The sequence below is a fragment of the Neoarius graeffei genome, chromosome 10 (genome assembly GCF_027579695.1).
Source record: "Neoarius graeffei isolate fNeoGra1 chromosome 10, fNeoGra1.pri, whole genome shotgun sequence".
Classification (NCBI taxonomy): Eukaryota; Metazoa; Chordata; class Actinopteri; order Siluriformes; family Ariidae; genus Neoarius; species Neoarius graeffei.
The window spans coordinates 91,138,071-91,165,914 of NC_083578.1; the positions used below are offsets into that span (position 1 = coordinate 91,138,071).

At 44.0% G+C, this 27,844-nt stretch overlaps 1 protein-coding gene across 4 annotated transcripts; it reads right to left on the reverse strand.

Moving 5' to 3' along the window:
• Positions 1–1,069: 1,069 nt before the first annotated feature.
• On the reverse strand, positions 1,070–27,800 carry cep350 (centrosomal protein 350). Of its 4 annotated transcripts, none has more exons than XM_060932625.1 (39): positions 27,695–27,800; positions 27,020–27,091; positions 25,507–25,582; positions 23,575–23,618; positions 23,397–23,493; positions 22,986–23,112; positions 22,501–22,904; positions 20,302–20,400; positions 20,013–20,126; positions 19,568–19,675; positions 18,730–19,367; positions 18,527–18,639; positions 17,691–18,397; positions 17,450–17,588; positions 17,182–17,297; positions 16,933–17,104; positions 15,199–15,374; positions 14,931–15,097; positions 14,740–14,850; positions 14,278–14,397; positions 14,081–14,160; positions 13,871–13,960; positions 13,407–13,501; positions 13,118–13,284; positions 12,828–13,018; positions 12,202–12,289; positions 11,888–12,034; positions 11,374–11,525; positions 10,132–10,316; positions 9,436–9,524; positions 8,978–9,068; positions 8,706–8,866; positions 8,482–8,618; positions 8,299–8,390; positions 6,182–7,902; positions 3,884–4,300; positions 3,591–3,737; positions 3,387–3,509; positions 1,070–3,301 (listed from the first exon to the last, which is right to left on the reverse strand). In XM_060932625.1, exons 3-39 carry the CDS (start codon positions 25,565–25,567, stop codon positions 3,137–3,139), a joined length of 7,851 nt encoding a protein of 2,616 aa, XP_060788608.1. In that variant the 5' UTR covers positions 25,568–25,582; positions 27,020–27,091; positions 27,695–27,800; the 3' UTR covers positions 1,070–3,136. The 4 variants fall into 4 exon arrangements, with proteins under 4 accessions (XP_060788608.1, XP_060788610.1, XP_060788609.1 ...); XM_060932627.1 differs by having other exon boundaries at positions 13,118–13,281; positions 13,407–13,504; XM_060932626.1 differs by having other exon boundaries at positions 12,828–13,015; positions 13,407–13,504.
• Between the last annotated feature and the right edge of the window lie 44 nt (positions 27,801–27,844).

Here is a 27,844-nt window from a genome sequence, read left to right on the forward strand (position 1 = left end):
ATGGTGGAGATTAGATCTGAGGTTTAGCTGAAGTGGAGCTTCACCAAACAGTCATTGTGAACATCGTCATGATACGACCACGAGATTGGAGAACATTGTGTTCTGTCGTGTTATGGAACAAAGAAAGGCTTTAGATGGAAAAAATGACAGAAGGTAGAATCCAACATCAAGCACACAATGATCAGCTGGTTCCAGAAATTGCTGCCATATTGCTCTTTTGTTTTTGGCAGGGGGGAAAAACAACAAAACCCCACATAGAAAAACACTGTAGATCAGTATCTCCCCCTAGTGGCCAAGTGTCTGTAACTCCATTGTGCAGACTTTTATAGTTGAGATGTTTTCGAGGACGTTTAGAGCATTTGAGAGAAGAGTGAAGCTCCTCAGACAGACACACTGCTCACTTTAGATGAAGACAAACTTTAGTTCCATTTACAGTAAAATAATGTGACATCACTTAACCAAGATATGTGGATCATCAAAATGAATACTGAAACCTGCAACAGTTCCAGCTTCTTCTTCCTGAACGGTTCACACAAGCTGGAACCTAAAATATAAAATGTTCTTAATGTAAGTAATAAACTGTCTTACAGTAAAATAAACAGTGAGGTGGTGTGATGAAGCAGTTACTGCACTGTTACTGTATAGCTACAGGTCCTCAAGTGCTTTATTCCTCTTACACCACAGCAATGTCATACTTCTTATCCATTTATAGTTACATTTAATGTTCCGGCTATAAAATGTCGTTCCTTCACCAACCTACTTTGTCTCTTTCGTTGCAAAAGAAACCAGAGAACTTTCCAGCTTTATCTCGGACTGTTAAAGCGCTGACACTGGAGACTCCTTCCATAAACATCTCCTTACACACGGTTTTTAATCCGTTTATCATCAGAGGAGTGTCCGTCTACTTGACATGTCTCTGAGTGAGCTGTTACTACAGAAACGATAACATTGATATAAATATACCTGTGATTTGCAGCTGCACCTTCTGACCAATCAGAGTCCAGGATTCAGCAGCGCTGTGAAGTAACAGTTACATCATCACAGAAATTAAGTGAGTCAGAAAGAACACTTCAAATCTTTCAGAGCTTTATTTACAATTTTAAACAGTCGTTCAGGTTCACTATGTACATGTGCACAAACCGAGCTGCGTTCTCCATCATCGTCTCTGTCCAAGCGTCCAACTCGCATCCTGCACTCCTCCGTATGGAAAACGAGACTGTTTCCACTGAGAGGCTGTGAGATTTACCAGGAGAACCTGCTCGCACATCTCTCAGGCACGCGCTGATAATCAGGTGTGTCAATATATCGCGATATTCCAGCATGCAAGACTGTTATCATAGAATGTCTGGAACAGGAAGGCGGTATTTTGCTGCTCATGTTTGGATCACACGGAAAACCTGGGTATGTGTTTCGTCCTAAACGCAGACTATAGGGAGGTTCCTGATCGAGAGTCTTTTAGAAGGCAACGTGGAGGCTGTTGTTTTGTACAAGCCCTTATCTGAAGGAGCGGCTAATGCGCGCACTGCTCTTGAAGAAGGCGGAGTGAGAAATGATTATTTTGTCGCAGATCATGATTATATTCTAAAAACAGAGATAAAAAGGTCGCCATCACGACATGAAAAAGTACAACCAGTTATCACAAGTCGTCTTTTCTCTGAAAGAGGTAGTGTGAAAACACACCTGCATGTGTTGCATTCCTCTTACTGCATAGCTAAAATAAACAATTAGAACACGACGGGTGTGTGTGTGTGTGTGTCATGTAGACGATTTAGGACACAGCCCATTAGAACATTAAAACAGAAAATTCAAAGAGTCGAGCCCCAGTATTGTCTTAAACGCAGACTGTAAGGAAGTTCCCTATGGAGTGTGTAAGAGATCAGGATTCTAGAATAATACCAGATAATCAGGATTTTAAAATCTACTCAAAAAAAAAAAATTCCCGGTTCTGTCCTAAACGCAGAAAGATCTCTCAGAAGTGTGGGTTTAAAGAACTCCTACACTGAGGGAAATCCAAGCTACAGATTTAGGACACATCCTGTTGGGTGGAAGAACCCTACTAAGTGTTTAAAACGAGTCAGAGTAGCGGAATCAGGACAGGACTGGGTTTTAAATCTCAGATTTCTGGTTCTACAGGATGCAGGGTACGAAGGGTGCACTAACAACAAGGTGAGCAGCAGAATCAGGGCATGACCTGTTTGGATCTCTTGGAAAAAAGGTGCTGCCTTTAATGCAGGATCCCTACTGAGGGGGAAAAGTGTAGATTTAAGACACAGCCTTTCAATAAAGTCAAGGTTTTGTTCGAAATGCAGGTGAGGAGGTTCACTATCGAGTGCAGGACGGTGTTTACTGAGCAGCAGAATTAGGACATGGCCCATTTCGGTCTCAGAGAAGACCAGGTGTGTGTGGTTTTTTCTTTTTTTGTCCCATTTGGGCAAATATGTGACTAAGTGCTCACTACTAAGTGTACACTACTTAGTCTAAGTCTGCTTTATAATCCAGCTGTAAGGCAGAAACGGATGGAGGTTTAAGAGTTCGGAGATTAAAAAGGCGGCTCGGCTCGACACGCTAGAGGAAGGCTTAAAACTGTTCTTCCCTACGGAGGGAGCCTGAACCATGAGGCACTTAATATGGAGGTCGATAAAGGCAGACAGGAAAGTGAGGACGAATAGAGCACTAAATCTCTCCTCGTGCACTTATCATTAAAGTCTTCTAAAATCATATTAATTCTTAAAATACCAAATTCATAGATCAATTTATGGTTTTGCATAAATATCTCTAAATCATCTCGATCCCTTCTGCTTAGTTCCTCTTGGTTCCTCTAGGTTCTCCATGTGCTTAGACGCGCTTACGCACGCTTAAATCATCTCTTTATACATTTTCATACAATTTTTTTTTTCTTAAAAATGTTTTTTCTTTACAAATAAATTAGAAAAACCAGCACAAAGGCGAATATTGTACAGTTGTACAGACGAAAGGCGGAGATCCGGATCAGTCCTAAACATAGGGAGGTTTTTAAAGGGAGCGACAGGAGATCTGTGCAGCAGAATCAGGACACAACCCGTCTAGATCTCTCAGAGAACCCGGTATTCCCGGGTCGGTCCTAAATGACAGCAGGGTGTGACGGGGCGCAGGAGGATCAGGACAGGGCCCGTGTGGATCTCTTCTCATGGATGTTGGTGAGAACGTCCACGGTGTCCTTCAGCAGGGTGTCCAGGATCCCATCAGCGAGCTGCATCTTCACAAACAGCTCGTCTTCATCGTAGTTCACCCACAGAGCCTCTTCCTCATGGAGCTCCTGCACCTGCAACACACACACACTCATTACTGCTGTCTATATACTGTATAGATCTCTCACCATCTGTCCGTGTGTGTGTCCGTGTGTATACCAGGATGTGGTCGACTCTGTCCCTCTTCTTTCGGCCGAACTTGAGCATCTTCTGCCAGTCGGTTCTGTGGTTCTGCTCTTTATTCAGACCGTACAGCTTCAGAACCTCGCCGGTGACAAATGCCTGCAATTTACAAAAAAACCTCAGAAACAAAACAAAATGTATGCTGAGCCCCCCCCCACCACCACACACACACACACACACCTGGACTTTCGAGAGGTCACTGGGGTCATCGATTCTGTGGATGTAGGGTGAATTAACACGCTGTGGTTTGATCCACAGGGGCCGATTGGTGTTGGGATCTTCAGCGTAGATTTCCTGCATGAGCTCCCACGCCAGGTCATACACCGCCTGAGAGAAACACACACACACACGAATGCGTTATTACTTCTGCGCTAGAATCACTAATCTCTCCACAGCATCTGAACATCACAAGCTTCCGGCTGTGTTCCAAATTGAGTAGCGTTCTAAACAACGAAACGTCACTCTGCTCCGACCTGTTTGTAGCTGCGTACACACTGCTCGCCGTTCTCATCCCCCAGCAGCGTTTCTGAAGCCTGAGGTTTGGACACCGCGGTCAGACTCTGATTCCCACGCTCCATCCCGCAGCTTCTCCAGATCTCCAGCAGGGCGGCGCTCACCAGCTTCTCTACCTGAGCAGCTTTGTGAGGGACCAACATGACCGCCGCGGCCGCCTCCTCCTGCTGCCGGACGTGTGGGAGTTTAGCTGCAGACGTGGATGTGATCTCTTCCTGCCGTAGTTTGTTCTTGTGCTGAGCGTGTTTGCGTGAGCTGAGGCCGAAGTCCTCATCGAACCAGTCCTGCTCATCGCTGAGGACATGGAGGAACTCACGGTTCAGCTCCAGCTCTGTTAAACGCTGCACCAGCTCCTCCTGACCCAACACTGGGCTCTCCTGGACAAAATAAATAAATAAAAACAATTTAATTATTTAGCATCATTTTATTATCCTAGAACAGAATTGCAGCTCAGAGCTGAGGATTATTTAAAAAAAAAAATAATTCCATAGAAAAGAATCAAAGGAGTTTTTGTAATTAAATCTTACTAAAATAAAATTAAGAAAAAAATTATTATCTTCTAGGATTATATAACAAAATCAACAAAATGTATTGATTTATTTTAAAGGTCAACTGAATATTATTGTTAATATTACATCCACATAAAATATTTGAATGCAAGCCAGACTCACTTTATCCACATTACATTATATGACAGTAAACATCAGTAATATTAATACAAATAGCTCCAGAAGGAAGAAATCTGCACTCTTAATATAGAAACTTCCAAAATTCTGTTACTGATTGTGCATTTAAACTAAACTAAATAAATAAAAAGGTGTTAAAATCCAAAAAGAAGCCTTTCCCATAGTCTCCTCTCCTAACCTTAGGCTTGCGGAAGACTTGCAAAAGGGGAAAAGCTGATAAAACTGTTTATTTCAGACTGAACTTTGGTCCCATGGACACCATCAGGTCTGGTGCTGATTTTAATCCAAGTTAAATTTTCACGTTACAGTAAACACCTATCTGTATCCTGGTTATGATTTGTTTTTAAATTATATGTTGATTTAAACAAATTAAATTTGTTGGACACCTGGGTCTTCATTGAGGATTATACAAATTAATGGGGGGTAGGGGTGGAGGACGAGGTTTCTTTCCTCCATCTAATAACTACTGATGAAAGACGACATCAGACATGAGTGTGTTGATGTCTGTTAATCGAATACAAGAACACAAGTGTAAAAACACATCACACTGTTGGACACGGTGTCTTGAATTATTTTTGTTAAAACCGCATGTTATGAACCCCCCCCCCAAAAAAACCTCCACCCTTAATATTTCACGTCTAGCTAATTTCAGCTCATGTGCGCTATCGCCATCTATTGGACATATTCTGAACTAAAAACAAACAAACAAAAACCAAAAAACACTTTACTAAATATAAAACAATGATAATTTTTTTCCCTCATTTTTAAGGATGGTTTCTGGGAACGATTATCCAGGGACTGGCTCAGAAGCACCAACAGATATTTAAATATATCCAAGTTAAACACTGCCATGTATCGTTTCCTTTACCAACTGGGATAAAGAGGAAAAAATAAATTAAAAGGTAAACAAAACTCCCAGCTGAACTTAACTTTTACATCAGTTTAACAAATAAATCATTTACATAAAAAAAAAAAAAAAAAAAAAAAAAAAAACACACACACAACACTAACTTCCAGTCATTTGAAAGATTTAGCACTGGTTATTTCTACTGCTCTAATTAGAACACTAGATAGATGTGAATTCTAGCCATTTAGGTTTTGAAATAAAATACCCAAACCCCAATTTTATAAAACACCAGTCCAAGATTTGTAGTAGTAGTAATAATAATAATAATAATAATAATAATAAAAAATGGACGTGAAGCCAGTCGACTGCCTCACAGGGTGGAGTAACACAGAGGAACTTGCTATCTACCCCCTTTCACATACACACCGGTGATTAGCTTAGTGTCACTGTGATTGACAGGGGAGACAGTTTGCCCCTCCCACTCAGACAGAACTGCTAATTTTGCTCCCTACATTCTGGTATCGTCTATTCGCCATTTTTATTTCATCCTGTAAATGCGTGTCATGTGACATTTCCTCAGAGCTTAGCACAGTTTAGCAACAGAACTTCACAAATGGTCGGCATGGCAAAGTGAAAAGACCTCGGTATCAGATCTGAGTCAGTGCTCAGAGTTCTGAGATCAGTGCATTCCTTATTTAAATAAATAAATAAAACAAAATACCTACCGATCGGTTGCAAAGCTCAGGAGAAGACACTTCTTCTTGCTCCTTGTCGAAGAAGCTGTGGAAGCTTTCCTTGCCAAGCTTGCTGCTGGATGAAGTTCTGAACTGGGACACACTGCTCTCACTGGGTTCTTCATCCTCATCAAGGAAGACGAGTTGATTGGCAGCTGAGATTTTCTCCTCCTTTGCTTTCTTGATCCGCTGAAACTGTTCCAGGGTGTCGCTCATGAAGCGTTCCATGAGAGAATCGGCCAGAGTTGAGAGGGATTTGCTCTCCGTCATGACTGATCCATCCCCATGTTCTTCACATGACTTCTCAGGAGGGACATCTAAAGATTTCTGAAGGTTCTCGGTTGCTGTGGTCATCTCACCACGGATCAGCAGGTCCAGAATGTCTGGTGTTTGATCTTCCTGAACTTCCTTGACTTTTGTGACATCTTTAAATTCCAGGACGACGTCTCCAAATCTCTCAGGTAATTCAGGATGATTTCCTCCATTAAGGTCCTTGAAGATCTCACCATCAATAGCAGCAGGGTCAATCTTCAAGTCTCCAGTGATGCAAGACGGCGTCGAATTAATATCGAAAGTTTTCCCGGATGGCTCTCTCATGTCAGACGGTGGATCTGGATCCTGCTTTTTATTCTGAAGACTGTTTTCAGATTTGTTCATCTCCTCCATTTCATTTGATCGATCATCAAATGAGGAATCTTGCTCCTCTGAGGTTCTGGTATGGTCTTCAAACGTCTCGGGTAGATGGGAGATCTTATCAGGAGGAGCAAATATCCCGTGTTTCTCTTTGCAGTGGAAGTAAACAATGCCATCGTAAGTACCATCGTTGCTTCCTTCGGCTACATCCAGCTCCACTCCAGCCCAGAATCCGTTAGCAAAGCTCGTTTGTCCCTTGAATCTCAGCGTGCCTGGCTGTACGCTGCTCACCAGAACCCGGTCCCCGATGATGTAATCAAGCATCTCATCAATCGGAGATTTTGGAGGGCTGGGAACTCCATCATCAACGCTTTCTTTTGTGTGCTTTCCCAAGAAGTCGAGATCCAAAGGCCTTTCCTGCTCAAAGGTACCACTGGTATTCCCTGATTTGACGCTAATCTCCTCCTGTATCTCCTCCTCACTGCTGCTGAAGGAGAATTTGTAGGATTCATCTTCTGGATCTTCAGAAGGCGGCGAGTGAGGTTGATTCTCCTCCTGAACCGCTGACTCGAAATCATCGTTGTAGCTGTCGACTGACAGAGATGCGGTGGGTTTGAGCTCAGAGTCTTCCTTTCTCGGGGAAACATCTGGAGTGCAAGTGATGTCTGCGGGTGAAGGAATCTCTGGCTGTTTTGATTCTTCTGGTTCTGGCTTTGTTATGAGTGAAGAACTGGATTTAATATTTTCAGAGTTGTTCGCAAATTCTTCTTCATGGCTGACTTTGACTGTAACAGCAATTTCTGTTTCATTCTTGGAGATATTCTCGTTTGAGTCCTGGATTTTCAGATTAAGCTCTGGATACGAGTGTTCCGACTGGGCCAAACTTGACCTCGGTGATTCCAGTTCTTCGATGACATCTGACCTTGGGCTGGAGGCCGCGCTCTGATTGGCCGAGGCGTCGGTTTCTGGCCTGGTGGAGCCTTCAGGTTGGGTGTGCTCATCATGTTGGGGTTCAGGTGGACTCAGATGATTGGGGCTTCCTAACACTGGGGTCGGGGTCACCGTGGGAGGATCTTCATCTGAGGAAGGAAAGAGCGAGATGATGTCATACAACACAATAAGTGTGTGTGTGTGCGCGCGCGCGCGCACGTCCGCATCTCTTTTGTTTATGTGAAAGCACATGCCTAAAACACTGCAGTAAAGTGTTTCCTGTCGTGTGAGGCGCAGGCCATTGACCATGGTGCGAATGAGGATGTGATGAAGGTGGACGTAAACATGGTTACTTCCTAAAGTGCATACTATTGTACTACTGTAAATAATAGTATGTTACTATGGCAACCGATGTGCCATCATGCTGTTGTTTAGCGTGTACACGATGAGCTGGTGGTCCTTTGAATTTGTTGCTTCTTTACAGCCTTATAACTAATTTACAACCGACTAGAACTGAGACTTTCATGGCGTTGCTCTTTACGCACCACTCGACGCTGGAGACTCTGTGTGTATCCTGTCTGATTTGTCCGATTCAGATTCATGACTCCTTCCTGTGAAACTCTTCTCAGTTTCAGACCTGTAAGGAGGAGGAGGAGGAGAGACGCATGATTCAGATCACTGACAGGATTAAGATGGAAAAGGAAACCAGCACCAGAACGGTGTCAGACCTGTCCTCTGGGGTGGAGCTTTTGGTTCTGGACTTGCGTGAGCCCGATGTTGGAGTTTTGATCTGGGGTTTAGCTGAAGCGGCGCTGTCTGCTTTACTCAGCTCGGCTTTGGTCTTCTGAATGAAGTCGTTGTAGGACTGCAGGAATGAAGACGAGTGACATGTTTACCGTTATACCATCTCACACATATCAAATCACAGCTGTGCGGGCACGCGTGTTCACACCTCCAGCTGTTTGAGTAGACTGGCCTCCTGAGCTTTCAGTCGCTCTTTGTGTCTCAGTCTCTGCTCCTTCTTCAGACGCTGCACTTCAGCTTTACGCCGTCGAAGCTCCGCCCTCAGAGCCAGGACACGCCCCTCAATGTCGCTTTGATCTGATGCCGCCTCTATGGGGGGGCAAGGGGAAAAGATTAGTGAACAAACTCAGCTTTCTGGTGTTTGATGGAGTGTTTTACAGCTAAAGTGTGTGTGTGTGTGTGTGTGTGAGAGAGAGAGACCTGATGTAGGAGCTGATGAAGGGAGATCCCTCTTCCTGGAGCTGCTGTGTGAGGTCACTTTACTGCTGGAACTGTCATGAACCAGGGGAGACTGTAACACACACACACACACACACACACACACACACACACACACACACACACACGTGAATTATTTTGCTGTGCAGGTGTATGCCTGTGTCTCTCTTTCGCTCTGCATCTTTCAGTCTCTGTGCATCTGTCTGTCTGTCTGTCTCTACCTTCGCTTTAGACCTGTCTGTCTTGCTGCATCTGTCTGTCCATTTGTCTATCCATCTTCTTGGTCATCTCTCTGCAAGTTTAATTCCAGACTATATAAACAGTGCACACACACACACACACACACACACACACACACACACACACACACACACAGAGAGAGAGAGAGAGAGAGAGAGAGAGAGCGAGCGAGCGAGCGAGCGAGCGTGAGTGTGCCTCACCTCATGGCTGTGTGTGTTCTCACACTCCTGCACTGTGTGTATGCTGGAGACCGACAGCACCGAAGATGAGTCACCTTCACTGCACACTTCTGGACATGGATTTAAAAAAAAAAAAAAAAAGATAATTTTTTGGGGGGGTGGGGGTGAGATTAGTACACTAGCACAGATACAGACTTTATTCCACTACTCTGTTGTCATGGTAACAAAAGTCCTAATAGGAAGTGCACTATTCTGGCACACTACCGAGTGACTCACTGTTGTGCGTGTCTGAAACTGAACTCTCTCTCTCACACACATCTGTCTCTCCCCCCTCTACCCATCTGTCTCCCTCCCATTCTACCGGTCTGTCTCTCCATCTGTGTCTGTCTCCCTCTCTCCATACATCAGGGTCCGTCTCCCTCTCTGTACGTTTCTCCTTCTCTCCATCCATCAGTGTCTATCTTCATCCCTGTCTGTCCCTCCATCAGTATGTTTCCTCTGATGTCTGTCCCTTCATCAGATACTGGTTGATGGTTTCTCCATCAACCAGTATCTGTCTTCTCAACATCCATCTGTCCATCTCCCTCTCTACAGGTCTGCGTCCCTCCACTCTACTGTTATCTGTCTCTTGCCTGGTTCTTTATCCCTAAATCTATTTGTTTAACTTCCTGTCTTTCCTCCTCACCATCTTTCCCTCTCCCTATTTCCGTCACTCACCTCGTCCTGTCTTCCTCTCCTCCTGTCTGTCTCTCTGCAGTTTGTCTGCACTGTGTTTCTGCTGCGTGTGTCGGTCTGAGAGTGCCCGCCCCTTCCGCTGAGGCTCCGCCACATCTGTACGTCTCAGCTCCGCCTCCACCTGCTGACGCCAATGCACCAATCGCAGCTCGCGCTGAGTTAGAAATCTGAGGGACACAGAGAGAGAACAACGGTTAAGAAGTGCTACAGTTAGCATAAGCAAAGCAACCAGACCACACACACACACACACCAAACCATGTATCATCCTTATCAGCAGTTTCGCAGAACCAGAAAGCGTACCTGCGTCGCCTCCTCATCATGACCCGATCGATGAAGGCAGTCCATTTTTATTTTCTTTACCCGAATATGTTGAACCCCCACTCGGTTTAAGTACGTATAAAATCACCACTCAAATACACACACATGCGCGCACACACACCGAGCTCGTTATTAGTGTTGTAACTTTTTGCCCTGTACACACAGCATGCTCCATGACAGAGTGCTGTACTGTACCTGACCAACTGACTGTAGATAACGAGGAAGTGAGGGTGGAGTTTAAGGAGACACAAACGCAGAAATGCCCAGTGCAGGGCACTAAACATGGAGAAGAGACACTGCATGGGAGAGCTGCTGATAAAGATACACACACACACACAAAAAAAAAAGCAAAAAATAAAAATAAATTAAAATAAAGGAAGAGGAGATGAATGGGGGAGAGCACACACACCACTTCCTGTAAAGAATGAACTTCCATGTCAGACAATATAAGTAAGAGCTAGTGTGTGGTAGGTTTATGTGAAATATAGGAGAGAGAACACACACACACACACACACACACACACCTTTATATTAAAGAAACTCTAAGACATTTTCACACCCATTAGCCCGTTTGTTGACTCGGAATCAGTACCAAATTGATTATGATTCACTCACTATTCACATTGCGCATAATTAAATAAAGCAAAATGTACAAAACATCCAAGGTGTGTGCAGCACTGAAAGGGTCCCCACAAAACTCTTTCATTCGCTGCTCAGAAGTACAAAGATGAAAAACGTGAAGATTCACTTCCTGCAGTCGAGTTGATTCAGAATCGACTCAGAGTCAAATAATGAGAGAGGAGTTCATGACACTGAATTAGGTGTGTAAATGCTGGAAACAGAGTGAGAACAGAAGGACATACTTCTTTCAGAGACCGTGTGAATGAAAGGTGTGCGTGTGTTACCTCTCATCTGTGTGATAGCTCATCATCTTCAGTTTCTTCATGATGCTGCTGGTCTCACTTCCTGACACAGATAAAGGAGAAGGGCTACGAAACTCCACGTCCAGCTCAGTGGGAGGGGCCAAATCCTCACTAACACCTGACACAGGTGACCTCTGAGAGCACATAAGGGTTAAAAAGTCAAATTAATTTTTCTACATGTTTTGGGATGAGAGTCTCTCCTACTGCACTGCGGGATTTTAGGTGTGTTATCGTTCTTCATAGGACTAGAAATGAGCAGAATCCTAGAATAGTGCTATGATTTAGAACACAGCTTGTGCGCTCATTTACGCCTGCGATTCATATAGATTGTACTCCTATATTTAACACACCCTCCTCTCAAAAGTCTACATCAGTGACAGGCGTTATTGCTTGATCCCTAGTTCAACAGCCATCTAGTACACTTCACTGAAGCTGATAAAGCAGTAGAACAGCGTTTGGAAAGTGTGTGTGAAGTGTACGGTGTGTATTATGAGACCTGGTTTGTATCTTCAGCGTTCCTGAGTTTCTCCCTCAGTTTCAGTGTTGTGTGTTGGATCCTCTCGATCTCCTCTTGCTGTTTCAGCAACAGTTTCCTCTCTCTCCGTGCCGCCCGATTCACCTCCTGCAGTCTCCTGATCTCTGCCTACACACACACAGATAAATGTGTCACTTCCTGTTTCTTGTAACAGTGTTAATGGTGTAGCCAAGCGTTACAGTGTTACTGGAGTAACTGCGAGTGTACTGAGAATGAAACCGTCTTACTGGTGTAACTGCAACCGAGTTGGTGCAACAGCAAGTTGTGTTGTTTACCTGCTCCTGCTGTAGTTTGAGCAGGAGGCCTCGCTGTTTCTTACGAATCGGAGGCATTTTATCATCCTCTCCCTTATCACGTAGACGCCTGGAGAAAGAGGCAGAGTGTGAGACACAGAGAGGAACGTACACCACAATCGTTACAGGGCATCGCAAAATATAACACACTGCTGAGGAATTATGGGTGCGTCCTGCTGTAGATCATATGAACTACTGAGAATGGGTGAGAGACTGAACATAGTTGACGTTCAACCAAAAAAAAAAAAAACAGGAGGACAGAAGTTAGTAGTGTGGGTGGAGCTTCCTTTAAAGAGGGTGGAGACGAGTTAGTTACACAACATAATTTAGCAAGACTAGGTAGCTGACTAGCTTAATCAATCACGTCACTGGGTTCATGTTAGCCATAAAAAGTGAAATTCCTACATCTGGGTGGAGCTTAGGGAAAGTGGGTGGAGCTATATCAGTGAGTAACAGTGTAGTGATGATGGATATTAGGAGAACAGTGTGCTTGTAGTAAATTAAAGCAGAGATGTATGAGGAGGCGTGAGTGTGCACGTGTGTGTGTGTGTGCGAAACTTTGTAAATGTAGGCAGGGTTTTGGTGAATGTAGGGGCAGAGTTGCCTGCCTCTTTTGGAGCTCAAGCCAGTCGAGCTCAGCACGGGTTTTCTCCTTCAGTGCTCGGTGTCGGAGGCGCAGGAGGGAGCTCTGATGCCGAGAGCGAACTTCCTCTTCCTGCATGCACTGCTTCACCATCGCCATGGTGAACTCCGAGAAACTGTACTGATCCGCTGAGAACACCGGGACACTGCTGTCCTGCTGGACACAAGACAGACAGACAGAAATCACGGTCAGGGATATCAGAGATATCCCTCTGTGTGTGTCTGTGTATGCACGCACGCACGTATGCATGTGTACCTTGTTAGATTTTTCAGGGTGGGGTTCTTCATCTGATTGCCGTTTCCTCTCCACAGATCCCCTCCAGTGAGACTCAGATGGAAGCACGGAGCGGAACGACTTCTCCAACTCGTCCTCCGTCAGGGACTCATCAAACTTCAAAGAGTAATTGATCGAGACACTGTCTGCTAAGTGAGAAATGACAGGAAGTGACCCTAGAGCCTAAGAACAACCCTAATGTCTAAATCTCACACCAGCCTGCCTCAGTAGCTGCCATGAGGACCATAAGGCGTGACCTTTGACCCCTCACCTCTGTCGGTTTGGAGAGAGTCTTCAGCAGCGGTGTTCACTTCCTCTTCCACAGAGCTGCTCCTGTCCACGCCGTCTCTATCGTCCTGTCCCACACTGCTGATATACAGGTTATAATTAAAAAAAAAAAGCCATTTTGTGACCAATCTGTAATGATCAGTCGAGCAAGCTCCACCCACAGTAGTTCCTGTTTCTAATAAAACTGGCTCTCTTAAAGCTGTTTGAATGATGATTCAAACAACCAATCATTAAATATTCATTGTGTCATGGCATTCAAAAGTTTGCATCCCTGTCTAAAACAGGAAGTGCAAAGAGCCAATCAGATTGCAGTCATGAAGATTCTGAAGCTCATGGACAGAAAAGTGCACAAGAGATATCAGCTGCTCTCTGGGCTGGACACGGGTGGAGTTTCTGATGCTGAAGTGTGTGCATGCATGCGGGGTAGAGAGAGAGAGAGAGAGAGACCTGGCAGTGTGTATCCTGAAGGGCTCCGACTCAGTCAGGCTGCTCAGTGGAGCGTCTACTGTTGGCGTTTTCACTCCTGAAACTTCACTCCTACACCCCACACACACACAGGATGTATTCCAGTACAGTGTACAATAAAGCACTTGATGGATATGAATAAATGAATGCTGCAACACCATTAGTCTGAAGTGTTTCATACTGATTGGTTACCTGTCCGTTTGTGGATGTGGCTGCCTTGCAGATGTGACAGAGGGAACATTGAGCATCTGAGAACGAGCCATCTCAGTCGTCTATAAAACACACACCACACACACACACACACACCAGACCACACATTTTAAGTGATAAACTGTGTTATCACAACTGCATTGTGATAAATCGTGTCGCATCATGATGCACTGAGCGACCTCTCGGAGGTGTTGTGTCATCTCGGCGTGTTGGTGGATCATCTTGCTGCTGTTCTCCTGCAGCTCCATGAGAGCCTTTTGATGGGACTGAACCAGATTCTCACACAGCTCCGCATGGGCCTGAATCACAGATACACACACGGATTTAACACGCTGTCCATTCTGACTGTTTCCTTTATATACAGAAATAAACATTACACCAATAAGAAGTCACAAGTAAATTATAATATTTTATTAATTATTTTTAACTATTATTAATAGTCATAATATTTATAAATGGTTATTAATGACTTTAAATAATTTATAATTCATGAATGATGAATACATATAGCCAAAGACCAGCATGAAATTGACATTTCTTTAATGATAAATAAAAACAAACTGCTAATCGTGTAACATCATTGTGATAGTAACCAAGCATTCAAAATAATACATCCATATTAGTTCAGTGTGCGCGCATACCTGCGCTGCTCTCTCTCGGGTCTCCTGGACGTGTCTCTGAGTCCCCAGCGCATCCTGTTCCGTTTTCAGCTTCAGCAGTTGCAGCTCTCGCTCCTGCCTCTGCTGCTGAGCCTGTACAGATCAAAGGTCAGTTCAGCCTCTCTCTCTCTCACACACAGCCAAGATCAGGGATTTGGGAATTAAATTCCCACCTTGATGATCTGTGCAAGTGAGACACTCTCCTGTTGAGCGAGTGAGACGGCTCTGACTCTCTCCACGTCGCTCAGCTGTCTCACAGATTCCTCCACCGCATCCATAAAGTTCAGCTCGGTGCTTAGACGCTGCTGGAGCACAACTGGTGCAAAATGCAGCTCTGAAACTGAAACACCCAGAGTTACATTTTCTATGCATATGTAATATCTAGGTATACAGTACTCTGAACTGTGCGTCATTAACCATGTTAGTATAAACTGTCTATACCTGTGCTGCTGTGGGCGGGTCCAGGGGCGGAGACTATATTGTGGGCAGGCCCGGTGTTTGCAGCAGAGCCAAGTGCTGTTCCAGCTCTGTCAGATGCAGCACTGGATGAAGCGGAGCTGGGGATTCTGGGAGAGTCAGTGGGGCTTCCGGGAAACTGTGGAATCTCGGACACCATGCTGCTCTCACACACACACACACACACACACACACACACACACACACACACACACACACACACAGAGAGTTCCCAACTAAGTGTACAGCATATTATGCATTAATTACTAAATGCAACATGATGACATCAAAAAGAGAGCGCTGACTAAACACACACACACAAAAAAAAAACAAAAAAACACCACACTGCACCAGGGCAACTAGCTCCGCCCCTTCCATCCCCAGCCGAGTCACAGTGTTGAGGTGACATGTTACACACTAGGGCTGCACAATTCTGGAAAAAATGCGTATCACGATTTTCTTGATAAGAATTGATATCACGATTCTCTGCATGATTTTTTTTTTTAAACAAACTTAAATCTTTATTCAACTCAAATCCAATTTATTATTCAATTTGCATACCAAAAATATTTAAAGTAAAATACAGCATGACTAATACAGTCAAGGCAGTTGTGGTAATGTGCAATGTGCACAATGTCCATGGCTATAACCTCCATGAAGTTCACCTAGAACAGATATGCACACATTCTGTTAGCCAGAACACCAATAAAATAAAAAATAAAATAAAAACCGCAGAGAAGACCCAATTACTTCTAAAATGAACTGCAATGAACTCTATGAAGTTCACTTACAACAGGCATTTACACACATTGTGTTAGCCAGAACACTGTAATAAAAACAGAGAAGACCCATTGACTGAACCATAACCAACAATTCTGACAAAAGGGGGAAAAAACTATTCAAAACTATTAAGTTGGCCATTCGTTAAGTGCAAAAAACGTATGTGATTTTTAACATAAAGCACAAAGGGCTGAATATGGACCTGGACATGGCCCTGCATAATTGGCTCAAAGATTCTTTGCCAAGAACACAAGTCTGTCAACATTTTGAGGCTTCAGTGATGACCGGAGACAAGTCACGATGTTCCCCCCTGTACTGAACAGCCGCTCAGAGGGTGAGCTTGTAGCGGGAATGCCTAAAGATTTCCTCGCCAGCACAGACAGCCGTGGATATTCGTCTGGTTTAAACCCGAAATATTGCCACACCAAAGAATGCGAACCTCTCTTAGGAACGAACTGTGTTGGACGACTTGCCTGGCTCTCTTCGCTAACACCTGGGTTTTCATCATCCTCCATTTTCCTCATGCAGACTTCGCATATCTCTTCACTCACTCGTGCTGCTGTGCTCATTTCTGCCTTGCTTGCCGCTGAATCACGTGACGTGCAGGTCCATTCATGATTGGTTTAGGGAGAAAGCCTGCTGCTACGCGCAACCACATGACGTGCAGGTGCATTTAGGATTGGTTGAGGGAGAAAGCAACTACAGTGGACTTTACGGGAGCACAGAGGGAAACTAAAGTGTGACGCGGCTCGTGATGAAAAAAAAAAAAAACAGAAGAATCGTCTCTAATCAAAAAGTGAATCGCATGTAGGTGTGAACCGAGATCGCGGTTTTTTAACGATATATTGTGCAGCCCTATTACACACACAGAGTCCTGCACATTTTTAGGACACAGCAAAAGTGTAACTAACACACACAGTTTATAAAGCTCATTCTGACCTGTGGGTGGAGTGCACTGAGGCGCCCCCTGGTGTACCGTTACCATCAGCGCTCCTGTGAGAGCCTCGAGGCGAGTCACTCTTCCTCCAGTCACTCTTCTGAGACTCTGAGGCAAACGAAGACACGCTTCTCTGTCCGTCCACTAGGGCGCGCGCCAAACTTTTCTCTGACCCTGAGAAAGGGGGGGGGGGGGGGGGGCATGAAACACTGAAACAGAAATACATAACTTGTGTGTAAAAAGAGAGTGACCTTTCTTGCTCATAGAGTGGGCGGAGGAAGGTGAGGACAAAGGGGTGGAGACGGAGGAGTGAGGGAATCTGTCGTTCTCTCTCTTCTCATCCGCTGCCACAGAGCTCCGCCCATTACTGCATAGACAAGATGGAATGGATACAAGTGAGGGTGTGTCCCAAATCTCATAACTTATTCCCTACAAAAGCCAGTCTTATGTGGCCTCATAAACAGTGTACTTTGGGTGTGTCCCAAACCACATCAATTGAGCTGACTAAATCCCGCCCACCTGACTCCATTAGCAGTTCTCTTTGATGCTGATTGGTTACTGCTGCGGGACGAAACAAAGTCGTCTTCATAGACTACACCATTCGCCAAGCTGTGAGCAGATGGAGAGGAATGGAGGGCAGGAGGAGATCTCGCCACTTCTGTGTCCATCACCCCACACACACACACACACACACACACACACGTGAGTTCAGGACAAGGGTACACCTGAGTAATGCTTAGATGATAATAATAAACTCTACCGTTGCTGTATTTATTGATATTTTTGGCAAATATGTTGATGACGCTATGAGGGCTGCCCTTGTTTAGCTCCTCCCATGGAGGTTGTGATGTCACCACAGGCCTATATGGTGCATGAAGCTCCGCCTCCTTCTGGAACAGTGTGATGCGGTCGTGAGCGTGGTGCTCGTTACGAGCGGCACAATAATCACCAGGATCAGACAGACTGCTGTCGCTCAACAGGCCCTCGCTGATGGAGCCTCCGCTCGAGTCGTGTTGCTCTTCCTGCATAGTGAACGGGAGGGTGGAGCCAGCAGGGAGTGGGTGTGGTTTAGCGATCTCACCCCACCCCTCCTGGCTGATGAAGTCGTACAGGTTTCCGACACCAGGAAGTTCGCTCACATCGTTGTGGATCCTCGAGCGCGAATCGGGTCGCTCTCTCTCTGGCGGGCTTGACAGTTTGGCTCGGTGGGTGTGGCCATCGTTACTTTCGTTGTTGCTGTAGGTGACGAGCTTTCGTGCTTCTGTTTCGATTCGGTTGGACAATGAGGCGGCGCATGCCTTCAGGGTTTCCACACGGTTCAGCCTGCTCGTGGTGTGTGTGTCCACGTGGCCTGTACCCATGTGCAAGTGTGTGTCTCGCAGATGTGCAGCGGAGTTTGTAGACTCTGGCTCCAGACTGAGGAGATGGGAGAAGAACTGACCAGCAGGGGGTGGAACCAAATCAGTCCTAAACACACACAAAAATAAACAAAACAAACAAAACACATTTTTGTTCCTCAAATGTTTTTGCTTTGAAATGAAGTTTAATGCAGCTGAACCAGAACGGAACAGAGCTGTGTGTGTGTGTGTGTTTTACCTGCACAGTGGAGACGGTGTGTTCTCCGAGAGTTCGCTGGTGGAAGGACTGAGTGGTTCCAATCTCTTGTTCTCTTTATCTGATTCTCCAGACGGCTGATACCCCGGCCGCACCTTCAACACAACACAAAATACACAACTTATATACACACACACACACTTTATATAATACACACCACTGACGAACATCGTGGGTGTGTGTACCCGTTGTAGCGTGTGTTCCATGAGTATCTTCGTGTACGTCTCTTGCAGACGTGAGTTTATGAGATTAGGAGGTGGGGCTTGCTGCTTGGCAACCCCTTCTCGTTGTTTCTTGTACAGCTCCTGTAGTCTCTGACTCCGCCTCTCTTGCTCCTCCCTCTGACTTCGCTTCTCCTCCACCTGTTTCCTCTTCCTCTCCTCCTGCTGCTTAGCGATGTAGTGCCGCACCGCGTCTGCGTCATAGTGTCGTTTCCGTGGCAGCACCCTCTCTGCACTCTCAGGGCGTGGCTTCGATGGGCTTCGTCCCACCCTCTTCCTGCCTACTCGGCCCACATCGTGCGACCTGGCACCGTCTTCCAAATGCAGATCATCTAACATGCCACGGATGTCTGAAGGGAGAAGATCGAGGCTTGAGGAAAGAGCGATGGCGCCCCCTGGTGGCCTGGGTGACTGAGTTACTGCTGTTTCTGTCTCTCTGTTGCGCCCTGATGTCCTGGAAGAGCTACGTGTGGGCTGTTCTTTGTCTCTGGCGCCCCCTGCTGCTCTGGAGGGCTGGGTTACTGCAGGTTTTTCTGCGCTGCTTGGTCTTGAACGGTGGTTCGACTCCAGCCGGGGAACAGAACTGGAGCGAGATGCAGTACCTAAAAAAGAAAAAGGAACAAAAATTAAAAAGTCTATAATGACTTGTATGCTGATTGAATAATTAATAATAAAAATAATTAAATACAGATCTAATCTAAAGCAATTTTTGAGACTAACACTAAAATAACAGAATTGCAAATATAATTATTTAATGCTAGTTCAGCTAGCTTTGTTCATACACACCTGTGCTATAACTCACCTGTCTGTCGCCCTCTCTCCTCCAATTGAGCACGAGGTTCCCGTGGCAACGGCCCCAGCATCATCTTCACCAGTTTCTGACCATCTCGCCACGACGACACACTGATCACTACAGAGAAGGACGGAGATGAGATTTGTGTTTTAATATATTTATTTCCCAACATTAACATCACACTCCACACTTCTATCAACTGTCTGAGGATTCTTTCATCATCATAACAGTCCTTGAAAAAATCCTGTTACTGTCTTGCAGTGCTCTCACTGCTCACACACTTTGCCATAAGGCTAAAAGTCTTCATAACATTCCTCCTCCTAGCATAAGCCCGATCTAACATGCATAACGCTAGTCATATTTATTCAACGCCAGTCCTGCTACTGGTCTAATGGTATTCTGGTTAAATATTAACCTAACGCTAAGCTAGCTAATCTAATCATATTCACCAGACCTGGCTTGGATTCAGGAACAGATGCAGATCGATAAATCTTCCTCACAGGTTTGATCGGCTTCCTCTCCTGCTTTTGCTGCTTAGCTTTCTCTGCTGGTTTGCGTTTTGCTCGTGCTATGAAGAGGAAAAAAAAAAACATTCAAGTTTGAAATTTGCTAATCTATGAAGAGTGGAGAAATTATAAAGGACAATTAGTACAATAAGGTTATACACTCTTGTGCTGTGTGTACAAGGATTTCTATACACTGCGTATAGTAATAAAACAAAAACACACTGTGTGCGCGCGCACCTGTGAGATCTTTATACACCTCAGAGTTGAAGTGAAACTCGTCTTCTCCCCACACTCTGCCGTCTGAGGAGCGGATCTTCACTTCACTGCTGTTAAACCCTTAAACACAACATCTGATCATATTACCCAGGGTTTTATTATTTTTTTAAACTCTCTCATATATAAAATTTTTCTAACTATCTCTCTCATATTTTATATTATATACACACACTAATAGTCAGGGTTCTCCACTTTTCAAAAATAAAAGGCGTTGGCAGGGGTTTGGGGCTGCTTAGGCCCCCAACGGGGTCCAGGGGCAGAGCCCCAGTGGGGGACCGAAGCTAACGGACTTTGGGCTTTTCTGACAGTGAAACTGGCCAATAAATGGATAGGAAATGCTAAAATCATTGTTGAAATCATTTTACAAAAAATTAACACATTCTTACTGTACATATCATCTGATGGACAACGGCCAAAGATTGAACTTTTAATACAAGATGTTTTATTTGGTCCGGTTTCCCAAAGTAGCAGCAGAAATTAACACAAAAATTATAATAATAAAAGTTCAAGTAATTATTACAAGAAAAATACTTTGTCTACAAAACAGAATACTGCATTGCAGTATGTTTGCACCGCCTGATTACGTGCACATTACAGGACAGCTACATAACAGACAGAGCCATGACCCAACTAATCCACCTCCCTTCAGAGGACTAGATATAGTGGCCTGGCCCCACCCACTGGAAGATACCAATTACTTTATATTACCAACAACGCATAAACCATACATTTACATAATTTTGAGGTCTAAGTGCATGCCAATAATACCCAATTACAATAAATGCATACATTTTTTACAATACATGTTAATTGGGTGAAACCACTACAATCCATGCACGAGCTGGTGCGCGTGCCCGAGACTGGCACTACAAAGCCACCCTGGGCTCCGTAGTTCAGGTCCTTTGACCCAGGAACCCGGAAGTCCTGCAGTAAACAAACACTGAAGCAACAGGAAAATGCAGCTCTCGCCTACACAATCACAGATACGTAAAATAAAAGACCTGAACTTAACTAATGTGTGTGTGTGTGCTGTTATATGATTACTGTAACTGTATATGGTCAGAAATGATAGATAAGCGTAACCATTGCACAATAACGCTACAAACACCTGCAAAGTTATTTAGCTGCTGGCGAGCTGCAGCTTGTAGCGTCCAGCATTACTATGCGTGAGTATAGTGTAATGTGGTGCGGTGTAGTGTAACGCAGGAATAGACCTCAATCTGCCGCGCTCTGTCACAGTCTGTATGCAGCCGGCTGGATGGTTTTCTATTGCAATCGCATGGCCACTTCAAGCAGCCCCGTACGCATTCGTTTAATGGTCTTCTGCATGTTAAATACTTACAAAATTATAATAAAGCGAATACTTTATGATTTATTTGGTGTATACGGGAAGGGTGGCAGGCCAGAATTATGACGTGGCGGTGCACCACTTTAAAAGCGCCCGTGGTGAACACTGTATATGGAAAATATGCAAGCGATATAGATAGTTAAAAAAAAAAAAAAAAAAATTATATATATATATATATATATATATATATATATATATATATATATATATATATATATACACACACACACACACACATACATACACACACACCTAACCTAATACTTGCTAGTCTATGATGTATAGAAACGTTAAAAATAGAATAAAATTGACAATATTTATTAAAAAAAAAAAAAGTTGCAGTTCCAGGTTTGAGCATAGATGTTGCCATTGAGTAAATCCTCACTAATGAACATTATTAAAATCTGTCACTTTTTTAATTTAAATTTTCATACATTTTAATTTATATTTAAATTTTTTATTATTTAAGTATTTTAATAATTATTCCTCCAGAAGCATCAAATCTGAAACTCAGGAATTTAAAGGATATAATTCCCTGAATAAAGCGTCACTTCCCAGACATGCTGGACTACTGTTTTCTGTAGATTTGTGAATTATAATAATTAATTATAATTAATATTAATTATTCTAATGATCAAATCTGAAAACAGACAATGCTCACTACAAAGCTATAGCAAGTGACATCATTTGTGGGCGTGGCCTCACAGGAAAAAGGTGGACATTGTGGAGAGTTCAGGTCAGAATCGCGCTAGCTGGTTGTTACCATGGGAACCATCAGTAAAATCAGTGAAGCATTTCAGTCATGTGTTTACCTTTATAGCTCGGCGCAGGTGGAGCAGCTGCCACTTTGCGCACTTTAGCAACATGTTGGTGGGCGGAGTTTCCCTGCACCACCCCTATCACCCTGTCCGTCCCCTTGTCTGCTGCCTCCTCCAGTTGCTCCCTCTGCTTCCTGATCCTCTCCTTCAGCTTCTCCAGCTTCTCATCCGTCTGACGCTGACGCAGCTTCTCCAACCGTGCCGACCCAGGGCTGACCTCCGACCCGCCCACTGTAACTTCTGACCTCTGCAGAGCGGGTGAGTCATTGAGGACGCGTACAGTCGTGGCGTCCAGCGCTGAGGAGCGTGTGCTGTCTGCGTCGGCTGAGTGGAGAGGACGGCAGTCTCTGTCGTATACCAGTTGACTCAGGGATGCGTCGGGGGGAGAGGAGGCGGGTCTGGAGCGCGCGCACATACAGAGTTTTGAAATGTCTTCTCATGTTTGTATAATGATATAAAGTCGAGGGTGTGAGGTGTACCTGTGTGAGGTGTGCGCGTTGTCCTGTGTGCTGGTCCTCAGCGGGTTCCGAGAGCTCTTTTCGGGGCTGCGTCGACTCTGTGGGCGGGACTTAACTGCAGCATCATCACCATCTACACTCTGCCTACCTGTATACAAACACGTGCACATACAATAAGGTTTAACTTTATTCTGCTGTTTAGAGGTAAGATATGTTACAGATTAATGTTTATGGTACAGAGCCTATATAGAGTGAGCTATGTTTACAATTACCATGGCAACACTTCCTGTCCTGACTTTAGACAAACACAAAAATGTAAGTGTGATTGTAAACACAGACACACACTAATAAGCAGCTGCTCATCAGGATAAATTATTTACTTCCACACACTGAACGTGGAGCGTATAATTTGGACGGAAGTGTGTGTGTTACCTCTGCGTTTGTTTTTCTGTGTCCTCTCTGTGTTCAGTGAGGTGATGACAACTCCCGAACCAACCGCCGCCTCCAAATGATTCTCAATGTGACGCAGCTAAAACACACACACACCATAACGTCATTCATGCATGAAAAGCACACACACACACTCATATGTGTTTGAGAAAACACTTACAGCTGCTTTGCTCTGGTTCAGATTCCTCCATGCAGATGACAGCTCTGTAGACGCACACACACACACACACACACACACACACACACACACACACACACACACACACACACACACAGTCACTCTGCATCCATTAAGCCTCATTCTTTCACTGAGAGCTGTTTTCATTTCCTCTGCAGGCCTCAACTAGCTGTTCAAGTATGGAAGTTCCGAGGTGTTTTATTCCTCTTACACCACAGCAATTTACCAACCATTCATTTTTTTTATGAACTAAAGAATAAGTCATATTATTTAAGGCAACAGTGTAAAAATTCACTCTGCCTTCCCTGCCCGTGATGCTCTGCGGCGTTGATCAAACTAAGAGTGCATTTGTTGGCTTCATCTTGCAGACTTTATTTAAAGGGCCGCAAAGCAAACACGCATCAACTGGTATCTTTGTGTAGACTGATCAGTTAAAATAATGAAATCTTTTAAATCTGAAGGTAAGAAATTTATCGATGAAGGAAAATAATTATGATAAGTAATGGTAAGTGCCAAGTTCAATATAGAACATGTTTACTAGCATTGATCTTTAATTAATATTAACATTACTCTGCGTGAGGTCTACAATAAAGTAACTGTGGTCCTGGCTGAAGTTATTCGTCAAATCAGTGTTGTTTAGAACCAGTCAATCGCATTACTGCTTAAATGTCGTAAGTACTGGGGAAACCTGCCATCACAATTATTAATTTCTCCTCCACTGTACTTGGGAACGTTTTAAATGAAACCAAAATTTACACAACTGTGGTCTCTAGTACTCTTTAGAGCGGAGCGCTTCTAAATTCCGATTGATTGCTGTCGAACCACATCAAAACTCATCATAAAAGTTACTTGGACTTCCAGACATTCCTTCAGCAGCCTCTGTTTCCGTTACCACCCCCCCACACACACACACCACGAAGCGTCCCTCTTCAATCCTGAAGATGTTGGAAAACTTAAAGCTGCAGCTTTACCTCTGACCCTGGAGACTCCTTCTATAAACATTAAATAAACATCAACATATTTTTGCAAATAAAACATTTACATGGCGTGTCGCTGTGCATACACATCCCTGTGAACAAGCCGTTACTATAGAAACAGTAACGTATTAGCACGAGTGTATGAATATGAACCTGTGATATGAATGAGAGAATGACTCCACACCTCCTGACCAATCAGAATCCTGAATCCGACAGCACTGGGGCGTAAATATAAATATATACCCAGTGGTATATAAGATGGAGACGACTTGTCAGATTTGCAATTTAAACACAGTGGTTCAAGGCACCAAAACCACAAACCTAAAAAAACAAATCCAGATGCACACCTCTGGAAAACCGACCGCGGGTTCAGCTGCTTCCAGACACCTGCTCATGCCGGAGGACTTCAGGGATACGTATATCATAACAGTCAGAGGTTTTAGTCTTCTGATATCTTCAGGACAGGACAGAGGATTTGGCTTTTTTTTTTTTTTTGGTCTTATTAACTTCGAGAGAGGAACAGAAAGAACAGGAACTGACTTCTTTCCAAAAACATTACCCAGATAAAACGCATCATGTAATTTGCAATCATTGGTAAGTTGCTGTGGTGGGAGAGCAATAAAGCACTTGAGGGTGTGCTGTTACAGGAAAATAATCACCTTCAGGGTGGTAGCAGGACCTTACCACCGTGTTGTTGATTATTTTCCTCAAACAGCATGCCCTGAATGTTTTATTCCTTACCTACTGGACACTGAATTAAAACCCTGAATAATATCTGTTTTAAACTCTGGGCTGTTCACCTGCATTCACTGAGAGTCACAGTGCTCTAAAGCCCCACAATGGCCCCGCCCCTTTTCTGCTAGGCAATGTCTAACCCCCGAGTCCGTCTACATCTCTGTGTGTTACAGGTTACTCCTCTCAGCCAATCAGGACTCACCATACTCCCTGATGTGTGGCTCCATCGCTGGAGGTTTCTCGCCTCCTGATTGGCTCCACATCGCTACTCCGCCCTCCTGCGCAGAAGAATCAGGAAGTCACAAATCAGGTCGAGGTCAAGTGGACAGACTCGTTAGTCAGTTATACATCACCGTTCCCATCTGAGTTCCATTTTGGTGAAGAACGCTGTGTTTATTTTAGGTTTCAGTCCTTAGTCCAGTGATTTAGTTCAAAATGAGAACGCCACAAACACAGAGGGGTGAAGGGTCTCAAACAGTGCTCTACCCCCTACCTAGGGACACTTCATGGATGTTTATAAGTGCACTATCTAGTAAACAGGGTGAGTTTCTGGACATGTGGCAGCCAGAAAGCTTCCTAAAGAAAACAGTGAAACCATGTTCAAGTAACTGAAACGTGCATTTATATAAGAATAGTTTCAGCAAAATTCTAAACGCTCCATTCTACAGCGTTTATAAGGAAGCGATTCTCAGCACGAAGAACGTTTGCTGTAAGGAAGCTCATATTTCAGATGCTGTACATTCCAGCAACATCACTCACTCACACCTGACAGCCGTCCCTCAGAGCACATTGATGAAATGTCCGCCACGCACCTTTAAATCAAATCTATTTTTTTTTTAAAAAGCTGAAAAATAAGTTTAACCTTGAACATTTAAGGCCTCCAGTTTATCCACCACTGGCATGTTTTCATCTCCTCAGATCGGTTTGATGGGGTGGTTTCATTGCTGTATGAATGACACAGGTAGGGGGCGTGGCTTAGAAATAAAAGGCGGCGTTATATACAGGAGTGCTTCCCCCCCCAAAGCCTCCATGAAATATTCAGATTGCAATTATATAAACTCCAGCTAATTATGTGAGCTCAGTTAAAATATGCTGCCATGACAACAGTGAGGTAGAAACTGACAGAAGCAACTTGTGCACATCACGCTCAGGTCTTTATATTTCTCTCGTTTTTGATTTTCATTCTAAGCTCCGATTCAGATGTAATTAGTTTTCCCATATGGATTTGTGTGATGTAGTTATTCCCAAAGCATCTATATGGAATTTTAGTCCAAATTAGAAATTGTACAAAACAAGCAGGAGAAATAACGCCAGGTAATATCAGTTCAGCCCGTCTGATTGGACGTGCTGATAAAGACTGTGTTATATCCCGTAGGAAAAGTGGTTTATGCTTTTACTTGATGATAAACACACTCCATTAAATGCTCACTCTTTTCTATAGTACCCCCAAAAGTTTTTTTAGAGATCACTCATCTTGTGTTAATTGATCAGAATTTTTCTATACACATTACTGCACGCACACACGTCTGGAAAACTAAATCACAACTAGGATACGAGAGTTTTTTTTTTTTTGTTTGCTTGCTATAAATACAAAAAGATATACGAAGAATGTTTTGGACAAAAAAAAAAAAATTTAACATGAAGCTGTGATAGTTTTAGACCAGGTCATCACACTAAATATTTCCAATCGTCAGAACATTGTTAAACCTACTCACCTTAAAGGAGCTTTTCTCTGAGAACCATGTCCTCCTAACCTCCAGCACAATGCAGGCATCAGAAACCGGTCTCTGTCCAGAAAAACAAACACAAACGGAATAAAGGTCCTTTAATTTATTCAAGGAGAGCTAGACATAATGAGTTTAATTACCAACTTAATTACTTACACCTCATATAAAGTCATCAGCTAATCATACAATTAATAATCAAATAAATTATCTTTACCAGCTATAGTGTGTGTTCCTATAAGTGAATAAATAAACACTCCTTAATCACAGGCGTGTGTTTACAGACTGTCACTAACAGACCTGCGTAAGGCGCATGCGCAAAAACGGCGCAAACCGGTCACTGGGCGCAGTACGTGCGCATGCGCAGTAGTTCTGACGTTACAGGAAAGCGACTTCTAACTTAAAACTTGCTTAACACAACGCGAATGAGCTACATCAATGAGACGATTCAAAAGACGTTCATTTAACACTCAGTAAGAAGGAATAAACAATTAACAGCTTCAACGCTGTCGTAGAATCACTGCCTCAGCTATCTAACTAGCTAGCCAAACGGCTAAGTAACCTACTTCACGACAGCGGTAGTTAGCAAACAAACATTTTCATTCCTGTTAACACGTTTAGTCACATTGTTTTAAAAAGACCCTTCCGGTTTTGGCTTTCTCTTACCGGAAGCGTTTATTTTACTCGAGTCCCGCTGTTTGTCGGGTATTTACCCGGTTTTAATGAAAGGTTGAAAGCGCTCTTGGCTGACTCGCCGCCATTATCCAAACAACTATTGCAGGAAGTTAGTGACGTTCTCGCGAGAGTTGTCAGTCC

Bases quoted from the DNA above. Each gene is read 5' to 3' on its own strand.
- cep350 (XM_060932624.1), bottom strand. From the start codon at position 25,567: ATGTGGAGCCAATCAGGAGGCGAGAAACCTCCAGCGATGGAGCCACAC. The intron at 17,298-17,449 runs GTGGGCGGGATT...TTGTCTATGCAG, and splicing joins AGAACTGCTAATGGAGTCAG to TAATGGGCGGAGCTCTGTGG. The intron at 8,867-8,977 runs GTCTCTCTCTCT...GCCCCCCCATAG, and splicing joins TTCATCAGCTCCTACATCAG to AGGCGGCATCAGATCAAAGC.